General features: G+C 46.2%; 1 protein-coding gene across 2 annotated transcripts in view; it reads left to right on the top strand.

The window, feature by feature from the left end:
• Positions 1 to 13,834, top strand: part of FRMD5 (FERM domain containing 5) — a 300,075-nt gene extending 286,241 nt beyond the window's left edge. Inside the window, exons 11-16 of one of the 2 annotated variants that reach the window (XM_046650681.1) lie at positions 2,233 to 2,307; positions 2,878 to 2,946; positions 3,893 to 3,999; positions 10,181 to 10,524; positions 11,393 to 11,445; positions 12,749 to 13,834. In XM_046650681.1, the coding sequence (XP_046506637.1) occupies positions 2,233 to 2,307; positions 2,878 to 2,946; positions 3,893 to 3,999; positions 10,181 to 10,524; positions 11,393 to 11,445; positions 12,749 to 12,797 (697 nt within the window). In that variant the 3' untranslated portion in view covers positions 12,798 to 13,834. Of the gene's footprint in view, positions 1 to 2,232; positions 2,308 to 2,877; positions 2,947 to 3,892; positions 4,000 to 10,180; positions 11,341 to 11,392; positions 11,446 to 12,748 lie in introns of those variants that run through there. The other variant, XM_046650673.1, reaches the window with a different exon arrangement.
• Positions 13,835 to 16,323: the final 2,489 nt, after the last annotated feature.

Genomic DNA, 16,323 nt, shown 5'->3' with positions numbered 1-16,323 from the left:
AATACAGCAGCTCCGTGAAGGAGGAGGCACAGCCTGGAGCAGCTCCCTAAGCCTTAGAGAGACATGGGGCCCACTCCCCAGCAGATGGCCTAGTGCTGAGCTGGGGTTGATACCAGTGCTTCCTGGTGTGTCACTGCCAGAGGTGTTGCCAATAACAGGCCAACTGCCCAGGAGCCTAGGGTGGGGTAGTTGGAGGGGGCAAGAACTTGTCTGTTACTGAGAAGCCAGCTTTCAGCCAAAGGCAAGAAGTTTGCTTACCAAAACGTTTTGTAAAGTACATGAAGCTTTTGTGCTCAGTTTTCTTTGATTAAGAAAGTGGTTATAAAAGCATTAGGGAGTAAAGAAATAGCCATCAAGAAACTGGGGTGATGCCAGATAAAGTATGTTTCAGTAAAACCCTTGGTCTTGTTTTAAAAATAGAATGCAATGACTTATGCTTTAATAAGCTGTATCTTAATCGGGACAACAGAAGACAGAGTGTCTGGTATATTCCGCCCCTGAAGGATCCTGGAGAGAACAGAATTGCTCTGGGCTGAGGGGTGGTCACCACGCTCCTCCCCAGTGAGCAGACTCTGCGACCCGCTGGCTGCTATGGGATGCTAGCCAGCAGAATTGGTCTCCTCCTCGTTACTAGGGCCACAGCCCACAAGCCGTTTCTTGGGCAGGCTTCCCGAATTGCTTAATAATTTCTATGCATTTCATACCAGCGTCAGGGATGAACTGAATGGGCAGCCTGAATTCTAATGTGAGTGGGCTTCTTTCTTCTTATGAAGAAGACACTCAGAAGAGACTTTTGCATGATCAAATTTCCCTCCTGTTCAGTCCCTGGCTCTCCAAGGAAAGCCAAGAAAACTTTCAGCACCATTTCTGAAGGCCTTTGTTTTTCCATCTGTATCATGGGAACAGAACTGTGCTACTGAACTGTGACCAAACTGTTTCTGAGTCTTCCCATTAACAGATCTCCACACTTAGCTAGCCCCGTCAACACCTACACTGGAAACCAAGGTCATTTTTCACTGTTTTCCATTGATTACTTAATGTTCTAATTAAGTGTTAAAAGCTTCTAGCCTAGGTCAGATCCCCAGTTTTGCCAAGTCTATAGCAGCGGCCACTTTGGCCTCACTCTGAGCATCTGTCACGTGCAGGTCCCTGGCCCTGCCTTTGGCCCAGTGCTTTGAAGGGAGCGGGTCAGACTCAAGAATATGCTTGGGCAGGAGGGCAAGTAGGCTCAGATCCTCACAGAGCCCTGAGACAGGTGGGGATGGTGTCTCCTGGCAACTGTTATTCATGGATTGCGGGACAGCTCCCTCCATAGTCAGTGCCCACTCATGACAAAGGCTTCAGACCCAGACCCGTTCCAGCTGGGTTAGCAGTAGAGGCACCCAGAGCATGGTTGGCTGAGTCGGGTCTTGGGAGACTTCACTCTGGACAGTTCTGCCCCAGCTTCCTTTTCTAAGTGTGAGAGAGCTATGGGATCAGAGAGGTCACCCAAGAGGATATTTCACAGTGCCCATGGCCTTCCAGGGTCTCCACATCAGCTGTCTACAGCCTTGAAAGTGATGTTAATAGGCATTCTGGGGTAGGGGGAATGGTTCCAAATTCAAATAAATGATGGAACTTTTATTAAAGTTAAGCTAGTTTCTTCATTTCAGGACTTCTCAGAGCCTTTAATATGATAATATACTGTAGGACTCTCCAAGAGGGAGATGGACTAGGAAAAGCAGCCCCTCCTTTCTTATCCACCCACAATTACCCAGAGGTGGATGTGAATCATCAAATACTAGGACTGGAAGGGACTCCTGAGGTCAAGTAGTCGTAGCTCCATCATTTTATGGATAAGAAGACTGAGGCTAGGAGAGGAAAGGAAATTTGCCGAAGGTCACACTGCTAATAAGTGGCCTGGCTGAGACTCAGTGGGTGGCATTCTCTTATTCCCCCAGAGCATCTTCCCTAACATTTATTCCCTCAGTTCCCCTGGTGAATCCCATGAAGCACTCTTGGAGAGCCTCACTCTCCTGACACGAAAGTGGGTTTCAACATGACTGTCCCCAGCACTGAGGCCGGGAGCACAGCCCTTGGGTCCTAAAGGAAAGTCAGAGACAAGCGGGGCTGTGAGGGGCCTTTCCCTGAAGGGATTCCTCAAGTAGCCTTCGGAAGGAGCTGGGAATGCGCTGCCTTGGCCTGTGAGGCAGTTGCAGGCCATCTGTCACACTGGACTTTGCCTTGCTGCAGGCTGGAGAAGTCAAGCCAAGTCCGCACAGTGTCCAGCAGCAATTTATTCTTTAAAGGGAGCCGGTTCCGATACAGGTAAATAGTGACAGTAAGTAACCGTTATGGACCTATTTTCAGACCCTTCTCTGGAGAACAGTGGCTCAGTGGTCCTTATCCTTGAGAACAAAGAAACTGGGAGCCTACAGAAAAGCCTGAGGTTTCCATCCAATTCTCCTAAGCCTTTGACTATTTCTTTCCTTCTCTGCAGCTGTTTGGTCTGTAGGGTTTAAAATGCGTATCTCCTCCAACTTCCCTTACAACAGAGCAAAATAAGAACTGTAACAGTCATTTTTTTCATGTCTATCTAAAGATTTCTCTTCTTTTGCAATATTTTTGGAACATGCTGGACAATGAGGAATCATTCCTAAATGAGAATGGAAGATCTCAAAGACTCCAGAGATAGAGAGCTCTCTAAGATAAGCTGTCAGGACATCTTAGAACTCTTAGCCCAGCAAGCAAGCCCTTCTCAGTGACTTAAACATTGGGAAGGGGTAGGCCAAAGAGGCCATTTCCCGATTCAGCCAAAGTATCTGAGACCTTGGAGAGGAGTCCAGTCCTGGAACACTGTCTCATTTCTTGCTGCTTGTTTTATTATACTACTTATAGTGGCCGAGTTGCAAAGGAAGTAATGGAATCGAGTGCCAAGATCAAACGAGAGCCACCAGAAATACACAGGTAGGCTGCCAGGGGCTTCCCCCAAAACCAACTCCAGCTCAGATCCCGGAACCTCAAAAGAGCCAGCAGTTTGAGTACCGTGTCAATTCTGGCCACAAAGACTCCCAAAAGGGGAAGGAGAAGACGGAAGTGGGTGAAGAGACCCATCTCGGCTCAAGGTGTGGGGAAGTCTGATGCTGATATCCCTGAGCCTTGATGGAGAACGAGGGAGGGCAGGCTAACTGCAGACAGTACATCAGACCCAGGAGCCACCTTCCTAGGTAATTCTCTCCTGTCCTCTCAAGTCCTGAAATTGGTCATAGACCATGGAGGACATGTCCAAGCAGCAAGATTTCATTGGTTCTTGAATTAGTCCATTACAGGAAGCCAGGGATAGCCTCACAGCCCTGTCACACTAGGTCAAATACAGTTTTGGGATCCGTGCTTCATATATAACTGTAAATTATGCATTTCCAGAAACCCATCTCCTAGAACCTGATAAGACCCAGAAAGAATATGATTGGCCAAGAGGGCAAGGGTTTGCCAACCAGTCTGACCTCTGGGAATGGGAGCATTACTGCCTGCCCCTTCACACAGAGCCCCTTCCACCAGCAGCCTTTGTTGGAAGTCAGGGGAGGCTCCATATGGGTCTTCAGAAATATGTTCAGGAGTACTGCTTATCCTGGGCCCTACTCCCTGACAATCCTGCCCAGAGACCAGTGGCACCAGTGCCACACTAAAGAAAAGTTCAAGTGGGTCTGGGCTGTAAGGAGGTGTACCAGTTTGAAGCAGTGCCTCTCACTGGGATCCAGGGACTAAAGACAAAAAGCAGGTATTAAAGATTTAAAAAAACAAAACTTAATACAGCCAGGCCATTCCAGTAGCCGCCCCTCAACTCTGAGCCCTGACCACATGACTGTGGTCACATGCAATGAGTTAACAGATTTCTCTTTTTCTTTAACCTCAGAGCAGGCATGGTTCCCAGCCGCAGCTGTCCCTCCATAACCCATGGCCCAAGGCTGAGCAGTGTCCCCAGGACTCGGAGAAGAGCTGTTCACATCTCCATCATGGAAGGTGAGCCTGAGCTCTGGAGATGACCACGGAGTTCCTCCAAGTCGTGACTTGGACCAGTTCCTCTCAGGGACCTTGAAAAGAAGTGAATTTGCATTAGAGATGGCAGCAAGTTTCTCCAATGGTAGGGAGAAGGTTTCACCCAGTGTCAGGTGAAGGGGAATCTCATCCAGCCTTGCCGAGAGCTGTTGTCCAGGAGGGGGTTATAGATCTGAGTATTGGGGTAGACCTTTGGGAGACGGTGTATGAGGACTCTACCAGGTTCCATGCAGTTCTAAAATTGCTTTCCATCAAGAGGCTTTTCACTTGTTTTCCAGATCTGACCAATCTCCACAGCTTAAAGGATCAGGGTGGCTGAGGCAGTTAACCGAGAAATGAAAACTCTCGGTTCTGAAGCATCTCAATAGCTGCCACCACCTTCTACTTCAGTTGTAGAAATCTGTCCTCTTGCTATAGGAATTCTTTACATTGTCTCAGGCAATCCAACATGCCCCATGTCTCTCTACTCTTCCTTCCCATTGGTGGAGATGGCAAGAGAGACAAAGTCTGGGTATCTTCACTGAACTAGACAGCCCAGCGGCAGAGGCCAATACCTCTCCAGTCTCTGGGTAGTTAATACTGGCAGGAGACTCTTGGAATATTGCCCTCCAGCTGTTGTCACTGACCCAGCTTGCCCTGCAGGCTGGATACAGGTGTGACCTGAATGCTTTCATTCCCAGAGATGATGTTTTTGTAGGACCACGAAGATCTCAAGCAGCAGGAAACAGCAGTAGGATTGCTTCACACCTGTTTCTGTCCTGGAGGCTGGGGAGGGAAGGCCCTTTGCCCTTTCTGTGGGGATGCTGCTTGTTAATGAAAATGAAGAACAGCTCAGATTAGGAAGGACATCGCTCTGCTGCTCCCCTGGGAGGATCTCTGGGGTGCGTTTAGGATTTTAGGATGTGTCACTGACTCTGCACCACCTGAGTATGGTATATAACTACAGTCAAGGGGGTGAGGATCCTGGCTAGGCAACCACCATCGAGTGCCTTAATTATTTGAGTATCTTAGTTGCTCCATTTGTAAAGCAGGGACATCTTCCTTGCCTGCCCCATGGGTTGTGAGGAACCTAATGTATGCAGAAATATTTTAAAGAGATTAAAGTATTTACTGGGCAGGCAGCAAGCATAGTGCAAAGAGCCCTGGTCAGGAAGTCAAAGGTGAGGTTCAGATCAGAGCTCTGCTACGCACTTTCTGGGCAGGTTGCTTAACCTCTCTCAGTTTGTTTCCCCCACTGTAGAGTAGGATGTAGGTGTGGGATGGTGCTTATAAACTACCAAGTATAATCGCTATGCAAGGTATGGAATTACTGAGGTCTGACCATCATGAGACAGCCTCCTGGTTTTTCCTCCTGTCTTAGGCTGAGCGGGAGAATTGAGCACAGCTCTCGCTGTCCCTCTTCTTTTGGGGTGTTCCTCTCAGGAAAGTGGAATGAATTTCTTCTCCTCTTTTGAGGAAACGTAACTTTCTCCCCTCTCTGTGGCCCTTCTTCCCATCCATCCTGAGGCTGAAGCCACCAGGCTCATCCCAAGGCTCCTGCAGATAGTCGAGTCTGCTGTCCTCCCAGAGAACAGCCACCCTTTGGGGGAAGCTGGCACTAAGGCAGGTATCAAATAGGAGAGGAACCTCATGCATTTCTGCTCACTGGCATACGGAAGAATATCCAGTAAAACCAGCATTCCCAGAAGAGGGAAGACTGAGGCTGTCTGTGTCGGGATACAACTCATATGGAGTTGCTGCCAAGCAGGGTTAGCGTAACAACTCAGAGGCGGAGTGAACTGTCCTCCTGCTCCCCCAAGACAAGCTGTGAGGCTGCCTCAGTTCCCAACCAGCTTGGCTGTGCCTCCAGCCTCCTCCTCCCAGAACCTATCTTCTCCCGTTGCACCAGCAGTAGGCTCCTCAACATCCAAAATAGTCACCCTTGCTTGCAAAATGTCAGGGGAGGGTGCAGTGGGGAGAGGCCACTGCGGAAGAGATTAGAGCACAGATTCTTAGGCCGAGGGCACGTCCTCAAAATCTCAGCCTCACGGAACTTCACTCTTGGCAGATTATAGCACAGCAGGCTCCCACTTGCTACTCCCCAAGCCAACCTGCTCCTCATACCCCATGCCCAAGGCTGCCTGCAGACAAGCACAGCCTTCATCCCCAGCCATGGCCCTCAGCCCAGGGCCCATTAGACTCAGGAGGGCACAGGTAGAAGCAGCTAAGAACTGCCCCAGCAGGAATGAAGCTGACAGGCTCAGGGTGAGGAGAGGCAGATGGACATCTGGTTCAGCTATGGAAAAGATAAGATTTCTTAGCAGTTAAGTAGCTCTATCAGTGCAGGGACTATCAAGCCTGGGGAAATAAACGGATTATTTCAGGAGGTGAAAGTTCAGCTGCACCATCTTGAGAGATGGAGTTTTGCCTGTAAAGCACCTAACACAACTGACTCGCACTGTCCATCCCAGCCAGGCTGAGGGGGATGTGATGGTGGCCTCAGAACAAAGGCACAAACCACCAAAACTCCCAGGAAGTTATGGACATTTGAAATTGGCTCATGCTCATCAGAGATTGTCTTTCCTGTAGTCCATATGGCCCATAAATTAACATCATAGAAACCATTTGCCGTTTCTAGGGGGAGAGCGTTGTTTGCTATCTCCAAAAGCAATGGGAAAAACTGCAAAAACATTAACATAACATTACTGTTTGAATGAAACCATGTAATCCCAATGAACTGGGACCCTTAAAAAGATGACTGTGCACTGGTTGGCCCTGTCCCCTGCTCTCAGGGATGCCAAGATAACACGTTATTGGCACAGGCATGAGCATGAGCTCAGGAATGTCGGTTCCTTTCACCCACTGTGCCCTATGGGGCACCACTCAGCAGCAGGGCGCCAAATAGTGTAGAGCCCAGTGGTGGCTGGGCTACAGCCCATTTCCAGCCCCAGAGCCACCCAGCCCAAAGCCCACTGTCTCTAACTTCACATCCTGGATTTTCTGGGACAGTCCCAATTCCCCCTACTCTCCGGGATTGTTCCCTGCCCTCTCCCTCACCCCCTAAGAGGTCTGGGGCCCTTATACGGGCCTCTGGGAGACAGCTACCAGCTAGGGAAGCATTACTTTTTATGGCTCTAAGTGCTTCAGACTGAATCCAGTCCCCTGATAACGTTGGCCTCTCAGAGCCACTCCTTCCCAGCAGCTCTGCCTGCTCTGAGGCTCGCAGAGCCGACATTTCTCTCCAGCATAGGAGGCACTGCAAAGGGGCTGCCATGGTGTGGATCAGCAAAAACTCTTTCTCCTGAGTTGGTTTTCCGTCCTTTCCCTCTGTATCTCCCCTACCTGGCTGGTTTCCATGAGGAGATCAGCTGGTTTCCACTGAAGAAGTATCTGCCTTCCTGGGTCACCATGGGGAAGAGCCTGATTAAGATTCACACCAGAGTCCGCGTTCAGCTACGGTTGACTAATCACTGCCTTCGGCCCCTAAGTGTGCGCATCCTGAGGATGGGGCCCCGGCTCCAGGGTAGGCTCCTGACCACTGTGCACCCCAGCCCACTGGGAGCCACCTCTGGGCAAGGCAATCAACTGGAGCACCTCCAAGGTAAAAAGACACTCTTGTGTTTTGCTATGCCCCTCACCCTGATCCCACCACCGCACCCACCCCATCCATCCCAGAATAACAGGTTTGATGAAGGGGTGAGGTGGGTGGTGGTTTCTAGTAAAACCTGAAGTTCTGTACAGGACTGACCCGACATAGGAATGATAACCTTCTAGGTGAGGTCTCTTGAGGGAACAAAAGACTAACATTTACTGAATAATTTTGTTTGTCAGGCACACCACTAGAAATGCATACATATCCATTATCTTGTTTACTGAGAGCTCCAACAACTCAATACAATATGGCTTCTGGTGTCCCTCTGATTTGTTCTCTCTGATGTCACAGCCTTTGCCTCTCTCCTTCCCTAGCAAGCTTAGGGCTGAATTGCAGGTGAAGCTAAGCTTGCATTGAAGTGCCTTCTGGCAACTAAGCTGGTCATGCTTTGGAAGATCTGGCAATCAGCTTCCTTGTGAGGGGACAGCCTCTTGAAAGGGTGTGAGGTGCCCTCTGCAGGGGTGGTTGAGGTTCCAGAGAAAAGGGGACTGGAGGAGTGGTTGGGAAAGGAGCTGAGCCAGCAACCTGTGTGATCAGGGCCTGAAGGTTCCTGCTTTCTCAGGGACCTGTTACACACCTCCACGTACGTATGCCTCAAGCTGCACGTGTAGATGGGGGAATAAGGGAGGAACACTGGGTAAAAAAGAAATCAGTAGCATCAAGAGCTCTGGAACAAGGCACAGGCTCTTAATTTCATGTTATTTCACAACAGTTTTTTGGGCATTTGGGACCTAAATCTAAGGCAGGTGCAGGCTGTTGACTTAATTCATCCTGGCCCCTTGTTCCACTCCCCAGAATCCAACTACATGACCGTTAGCATCATGAAATAGAAAGAGGCTTGAATTCTGTCCTTGCCTTTGCCATTACCAACCAACCTCTGTAACCTCTCGCCCTCACTACTTCATGGAGTTGTTGAAAGGTAAAATGAAAGTGCTTTAAAAAGTTTAACACTTTATACAAATTTAAGATTTTAGCATAGGGACAAACAAAATACGACTAGGACCATGAGGAGTTTCTGGAAGCAGAAGCTGAGAGCTGTGGCAAGTATACTAATACTGAGGTGATGAGGAGCACAGCTGAGTAGTAGGGGGCTGCCATTGCCCTTACCCCCACCACTCCTTCATAACCGAAATTCCAGGATTCGTTCCTCCGGAGAATCCTTAACTGTGCCTATGCTGAGACAGGCCCCAGCAGGCTGAGCAGGCAGGCTGCCTGGGTACAAATGGCTGTGCCACAGGGGAGCCAAGGAAGATGCAACACGCTATTTCCGAAAGGTCACTGACACCTTTTAAAATAGACCTGTGGGCTTCTGAAGCTAGCCCTGAACTGGAAAACTCCCTCAGCTCTGGTTAGGTCAAACCTTTACCTAGCTGGGAATCTGGTTCAGTCTGGGGCAGTCAGGGTGGACTTCAGAACAACAGAAGGGGACTGGCTTCTCTGTCATAGGCCACAAAGGCTGGGAGAGCCACTCTGGGACCACTATGATGGGCGGGACTGGAAAATGCAGACATTGAACCTGAAACAAGAAGCCATTTTCTTGGGAGCACTGTGATGTGGGCCACGCTCAGTGACTCTGAGCCCACCTCCTCTGGCCTGGGTGGCTGCTGTCTGGTTGAGGGAGTAGCCAGCTTCTGTTTTTCCCTACCAGAGCTTGAGTCCTGGAAAGAGAGAAATGTTCCATCTGAGAAAGTAAAGAGATAATGGGTAGTTTTAGGGACCAGAAGAGCCTTTCTCCTAAGAAATTTAAGAGAATCCCCCTCACCCAACAAGATCTTCTCAGAGACCACTCTGCACTCTGGGGTGTCTAAAGACAGGGCATCAGCCTTTTCTGGACCCAGCTCATTCTAAGGTGAAAAGAGAGGCAGCTGGCAAGGGGCTACCCCCCTTCTCCATCAGAGGGCACTTAGGAAGAGCAGACAGGGTTTTCACATCCCACAAGCTCAGGACAGCTAGAACTGGGAGGCTGAGGAGACTGACAGCAACTGCAGAAATCCAAAAGATGACCTCGTGACCTCACGGAGCTGTGTGCTGGGCTGTTAAAAGGACACTCAGCTCCAGAATCAGTATTGATGGGGTCCAGTTAGGCAAAACAGTCTCCTGCTCCCCGTTCTTGCCTCTCAAGGCCCTCAGCCCAAGGACTTCAGCTCCCTGAACCCGGGCCCTAGCTCTGGATCAGAGATAGTCTGCGGTTCAGATTCTCTTTCAAATTGGGGCTTACCAGGTCCAGGACACCAAAAGTAGGAAAGGCAGAATCTTTAACAAATCTGGCCAAAACCACAAGTAAAAACAAACCCCATGGCCACTCTTGATTTCTGCTGCTTCTCTTGTCCTATTCTTGATACACTAAGACAGACTGCTGCAGAGGCCACCACTGCTGGTCACATGGAGTGTGCAGAGGGGCTTCCTCTTAAGACTTTAGTGACGAAATAAAACAGAATGGGTGCTGCCTCCACCTGACAGCAGAGTGTGCACTGGGACACAGAAAGCCTACTCGTGCTCCTTTTGCCTTTCCAGGCCTCGAGTCACTACGGGACAGTGCGCATTCCACCCCGGTGCGTTCCTCCTCCCACGGGGACACCTTCCTGCCTCACGTGAGAAGCAGCCGGGCAGACAGCAATGAGCGAGTCGCCGTGATTGCAGACGAGGCCTACAGCCCTGCAGACAGCGTGCTGCCCACCCCCGTGGCTGAGCACAGCCTGGAGCTGATGCTGCTTTCCCGGCAGATCAATGGGGCCACCTGCAGCATCGAGGAGGAGAAGGAGTCTGAAGCCAGCACCCCAACTGCTGCAGAGGTGGAGGCCCTTGGGGGAGAGCTGAGGGCCCTGTGTCAGGGGCACAGCAGGCCAGAGGAGGAACAGGTGAATAAATTTGTTTTAAGTGTCCTCCGTTTGCTCCTTGTGACCATGGGACTCCTCTTTGTTTTGCTCCTCCTCCTGATCATCCTTACTGAGTCTGACCTTGACATTGCCTTTTTCCGCGATATCCGCCAGACCCCCGAGTTTGAACAATTCCACTATCAATACTTTTGTCCCCTCAGGCGATGGTTTGCCTGCAAAATCCGCTCAGTGGTGAGCCTGCTCATTGACACCTGAGAAGGCATGACTCCTAATAACTAGCCAGCTGGACCAAGGAGCCCGGCTACCCATTCCCAGCAATGGGACCCATCGCGGAACCATCGGCACATGTACCAAGTCCTCCTCTCATGACTCAAAGTCCACAGCCTAGGAGGGTCGTTTCCCAGAAGAAGAAAGGGATAGGCTCATGCCCTCTCTAAACAAACTGGGAAAACTCATTTCCTTCAGAGGTTCTTTCAAGAAAGGCTTGGCGACTCTGTTTCTCATCTTCCCAATTTGCAGGATAATTTTTGGTTTTTGAATTTTGATTTTTCATAGATGTGTATTATTTTGAAAGTATCAAATAATTATTTATTTTACTATTACTGATTATCACAGTAGTGTCACCTAGCAGATAAGACACTAGTTGAAGACTAGAGAGCTGTTGTCTTCTGTGTTCTGCAGGAGCTTTCCTACTGGGTTCTAGCAGGCTCATCACTGCAGCCTCATGAGACATGCTAGGAGTCTGGACAATGGGGACTATCTAGGTTTTCTTGCCAGACAGAGCTTTTAAAAAAGTAAACATCCATGTAGAATGATTAAATGGACACTTGCTTCTTATGATGGTCTGAGTTGGATTTTCTTTTCCTTTTGTTTTTTCAAATCTGAGCAGAGTGGGCATCTGAAGGGACCACCGCTACAGCAAGCTGCAGCAGCAGGGGTGGGGTAAGTCTGTCCCCTTAGACTAGATCCTAGTGGGCGTCACCATGAGTTTTGTATAATGAACTTAGACTTCTGTGATTTTTTTCTGAAGAACCTCAAGACTTTTATTGTGCTCCAGAGGCATTAGATGAACTCAGTGGTGCCAGAGATAGGACTGTCAGAAATGTTGGACAGAGTGTAGTTAACAGAAAGCAGAACTAAGGTACCTGAGAAACTGCTGATATTCGGAGAACAGTACTTATTTTGTACACCTTCCCCCGACCCAAAAGACTATTTCAATTTATATTTTAACAACAAAATGTTATTTTCGTATCAATTCATATTTTGTTTTTACTTTATGGATTAAGAAAATAGAGCCTGATGAACTAAACGATGCAAGAAAGAAACTGATCCTGAGAATGAAAAGCTTCAGAAAATAGAATTCCAAGATCAACAAACAGCCTTGCAAGGGACCAGGAAAAGAATCTCTTTAAATAGGAGTTCTAAGAGATGCCTACAAAAGAAAGAAAGTGAATGTGGCAGAGACCAACACTTAGATGTAGAAATACTGCCCCCTAGGGTCATCCTGTGCATCAGGAAAATAAAAGCTGTAGGAAAGCACTCGCCATCCTTGCTGAGGGAAGTGTGGAAAGCATGCAGAAGCACAGCAGGTGAAGGGTGAGTGTGGGGTCCGAGGCCTGAGCTCTGCAATTCTTACAACCACTCACAAGATCTTGTTTTCATCTCAGGGAGAGATTCTAAGTCATCTGGGGCCTGAGGACTTAAGGACAGTTAGTCGACATATTCCTGGGACCCACACAACGTGGAGCAGCTGCTGGCACCCTATGATATTGGGCAGCCCCAAGTACAAAACAGAACGAGTCGCTTGTAGATTTGCTCTCCCCTAGTTGTGTCCTGAGATGGCAGAACCATGTCCATGTATAGAATTAACAGCTATGGAATAAATGGCGTTTTTCTTTTTGGGGGGAGAAGGGGTAATGTTGCATAGTTTTAAATGCCCTTTCATCTAGACCAGGTGGCAAACAACTTCTATAAAGTGCCAGATAGTAAATAATTTATTTTTTGTTGGCTATACTCTGTGGCAACTACTCAACTCTGCCATTTTAGCACAAAAACAGCCATACAGATTCTAAACAAAGGAGCATGGCTGTGTTTCAACAAAATTTTATTTATAAAAACAGACAACGAGCTGAATTTGGCCCATAGGCCATAATTTGCCAACCCCAATCTAGACAATAAAACTGCTCCTTACCAGTATGTTAGCAGAAAGAGTCAGCTCTGCTCCAATTCCTGACATGTGTTATAGATCCAGGACCATTTCTGGAACAGTGGAGGCTCTGGGATTGCTTGTATAAAGGGTGCTCGAACAACCAACCAGCAAAGAGATGTCCGATGCCAAGATGAGCAAGATCAAGTACTGGAATGCTAAAATGCGGCCAGAATCTACGAATGGAAGAGGGCCTGTCTGATCATTTCCATACCAGCAACAGTTTGGGCAGAATTACAAACATCTATTTACCAAGTGACAAGACAAACTGAGGGAGATCCTAATAAAGATTAGGGATCGCTTAGAACCAACTAGCCACTGCCACTTGTCATCTACACAGGAAAGGCTTTATTTAGCACAGGAGTGAAGTGAAAAGTAGACTCAGATGAAAAGGCTGTCAGGAGATAGGGGGCTGGTATTAACCTGGATATCTACTGTCTTATGCAACATAGCAGCTTACCTTTAGCGTAGTGTTCCTACCTCAGTCTGTAGAAAACGGTGTTTCTATGCAGTGAGTGGTAGCCTTGACTGACCTTTCATATTTACATTAAAGAAAGATGTAGTACTCCATTTCCTGGTACATTACTTGTGTCTAGAGTTCTAACAGTACAACAGTCCATACCACTTCCAACAGCTGGATTTTGCTCTCTGAACAGAAGCTTTCAGGTTATTTTTTTCCAGAGCTTATCCCAGAAAATACAGATAGAAAAGTTTCCTTCAATTTGCTTTTCAAATAGTGCTTGAATAACAAACCTCCTTTGTTGATGACTAGTCTTTTTTGGTATCTCCTCCATCATTAAATATTGTTCAAGTTTTTAACCTGGTTTTACTGTGTTCTACTATTTCTCCCATTTTCTCTCAAAATTAGTTTGATCTCATTGTAGAAAAAGCAATGGTTTCCATAGCTTCATCTATCAGAGGAAATAAAACTCTCACTAAAGAATAGTATACTGCATCTTTAAGCAGTAGAGGGTAAACTACCTGCAAATGTGAATTTCTTAGTTTCATTAAAAAATAGTTGTTAACTTTTTGTGTGCCAAAAATTCTAAGTTACATTTTCCTTCAAAGCAATGTACTTTTTTCTACATATGCAGGATGTAGTTAGCATAAAATCATTGGTGCCATGAAAATTATTTTTAAATTTAAATAAATATTTAAATATCATATAAGAGTGGACTCTTTATTTTTTAACTTATAGCCGTCTCACTTTCTCCTCCTTAAAGTTACCAACACATAGATAAAAGGACACCAGTGGGATTTACACAGCTGACTGCTGTTCACAACTGGAATCATTTTGTTTATATCCATCTGTTTCCTTGTCCCTTCCCCCAAAATAAATTCTATTAGGAATTTAGAAGCTACAACTGTGAAGTAATTTTAGGGATGAATTTGACCTCATTTTTCTGATGAGTTTAACCTTAGGAAAATCGCTTCTTGGTTTCAGTTAGTCTTAGAGACCAAAATAGAATCTAGATGTTCCAGCTTCTAGACCAGTGTTCTTACTCAAGCCTGGAACAAGACGGAGAATAGAAAACACTTCCAATAGAGGGAATAGAATGCTATCACCACTACAGTAACCTCATATTTACAATTTACAAAATACATTCCTATTACGTTATCTAATTATGTAACCATCTCTCTCTGGCTATGGAACTGGTAATGGTCTTCTAAATTCCATGAGGATAAAAGGTGAAACCAGGGTCTGCTGTGCTACTTATTATCTAATCTGTTTTCAATTCTACCTGCCCTCCAATCCTCCATTCTGCTGTCAGGTCATCTTACTAAAGCACTGTTTTTTTAATGACAAAAGTCTTTTCTTAAAGTGATCTGAAGGGTAAAAAGCATAAGAACCACTGGATGTCAGTGTTTCCCATGATCCTACAGATTCACAGCAGCTATGCTTTGGACACCTAATAAGGACTCAGCTACAGACACATCCTTTCAGGGCTCTAGTACCCACTGCCTCTGCTCAGGGTTCCTCAGCCATAACCAAGCCCCTTTGCACCTGAACACACTTCTGATTTTTAGCTCATGAATAGGCTTCCCCTATGAACCCCTACAACTTGCTGATGGAGGAGTAAAACAGGCAAAAGATACTTGTAAAACACTTCCTCTTGCACAGCTTCCATTTTAGGAAAAGATATATGTTAAAATGTTTTACTCCTCACTCTGTGTAACTGTGCCAAATGTTATCTTCCTCACAAAAGTCCACCTTTTCCTTTGAAAATCCAAACATTTACAGCAAAATAAACTAGAATATGAGTCTATGCTGTCTTGGAACTAAAACTCATTACTAGCCATCAATACCATACTAAAAAGGAAAAACCAAAAAAACATACTAAGTCAGAAGGGACAGGCTAACCGGACATCTAAGTAAGTTTGGGGAATCTTAGAGGGCACATATTTCTTCCTCAGGTTTGAATGGAAGGCACCATGTGTCTGCCCTCCTCCCCTTTCCACGTACTGTACACTGGCTGAAAGGATTTAAATCTTTCTTTGTATCCACAGCTCTAAAGTTCCCTGCTTTTCTGAAGAACTGCCTTTGCGTAGTTTTCTCTGTGGAAGGGAAACTCACTCAAAGGATAGAATACTAAAATATGACATAAGCAACTTAGATTCAATCAACCCCTAATCCTTTGCAGTCTCTCCTAGTCTGACCAAGTCTCTGTCCACCCAAAATGAGAATCATCTCCTTTCTGCTTAAAGACATGTAAAAAAAAATGGGGGCATTTCAAAGAAAATAACTCAAGTGGAATTCAGAGCTGACATGTTTAAGAGATATCATAAAGGCCAACTTACAAAAAAAGGTTTATCCCAAAGGGAGAGATCCATCATAATACACCTATAATTACAGAAGCCACACAGCTTTAGGCGAGTCTCTGGGAGAAGTACCTTTCACAACAGATTACAGTTTAAGGATGTCCTAAGGGAGACAGTTTTCCTTTATGTGCTTTCTAGATTTAAACAATTAGTCCATTATAGAGCTTATCACTGAGAAACAAGTCCCTGCTCACTCTCCTTGCTTCCTGCACTGCCTCAAGAAGATAAAACTCTATTAAGTAGAATTGGATATAAATAGCACGGTTTATGAAGCTACAATAGCAAAATAAATCACAAAAGTGAGAAACATGAAGAATTTGCTAACATTTATTGCAGAAGCTAGGCAATTACCACCAAGTAGTCAAAGCTTAAATGATGGTACTAATTTAATTGAGAGTAGTTTTCAACATCTTAAAAAAAGAACAATTGCCATAGAACTAGCCACGCCAGAACCTGTAAAATTAAGTGGGGTAGAAGAGAAAGGGAGCCTAAAGGCTTTATTTACTATTTCCAGGACAGTTTAAATATAGCTCAACCTCACTGAGCTTTACTTTTCATTTCATAAATTAATACAGGCATATCTCAGAGATATTGTGGGTTCAGTTCCAGACCACCACAATAAAGCAAGTATCACAATAAAGCAAGTGACATGAATTTTTTGATTTTCCAGTGCTAATAAAAGTTATGTTTGTACCATACTGTAGTCTATTAAGAATGCAATACCATTATGTCTAAAAAAAAATGTACATGCCTTAATTTAAAAATACTTCATTACTAAAAAATGCTAACCATCA

This window comes from Equus quagga, chromosome 2 (assembly GCF_021613505.1).
Source record: "Equus quagga isolate Etosha38 chromosome 2, UCLA_HA_Equagga_1.0, whole genome shotgun sequence".
Taxonomy (NCBI): domain Eukaryota; kingdom Metazoa; phylum Chordata; class Mammalia; order Perissodactyla; family Equidae; genus Equus; species Equus quagga.
The sequence above is the reverse complement of the archived record's forward strand: the minus strand, read 5'-3'. Positions and strand labels throughout refer to the sequence as shown.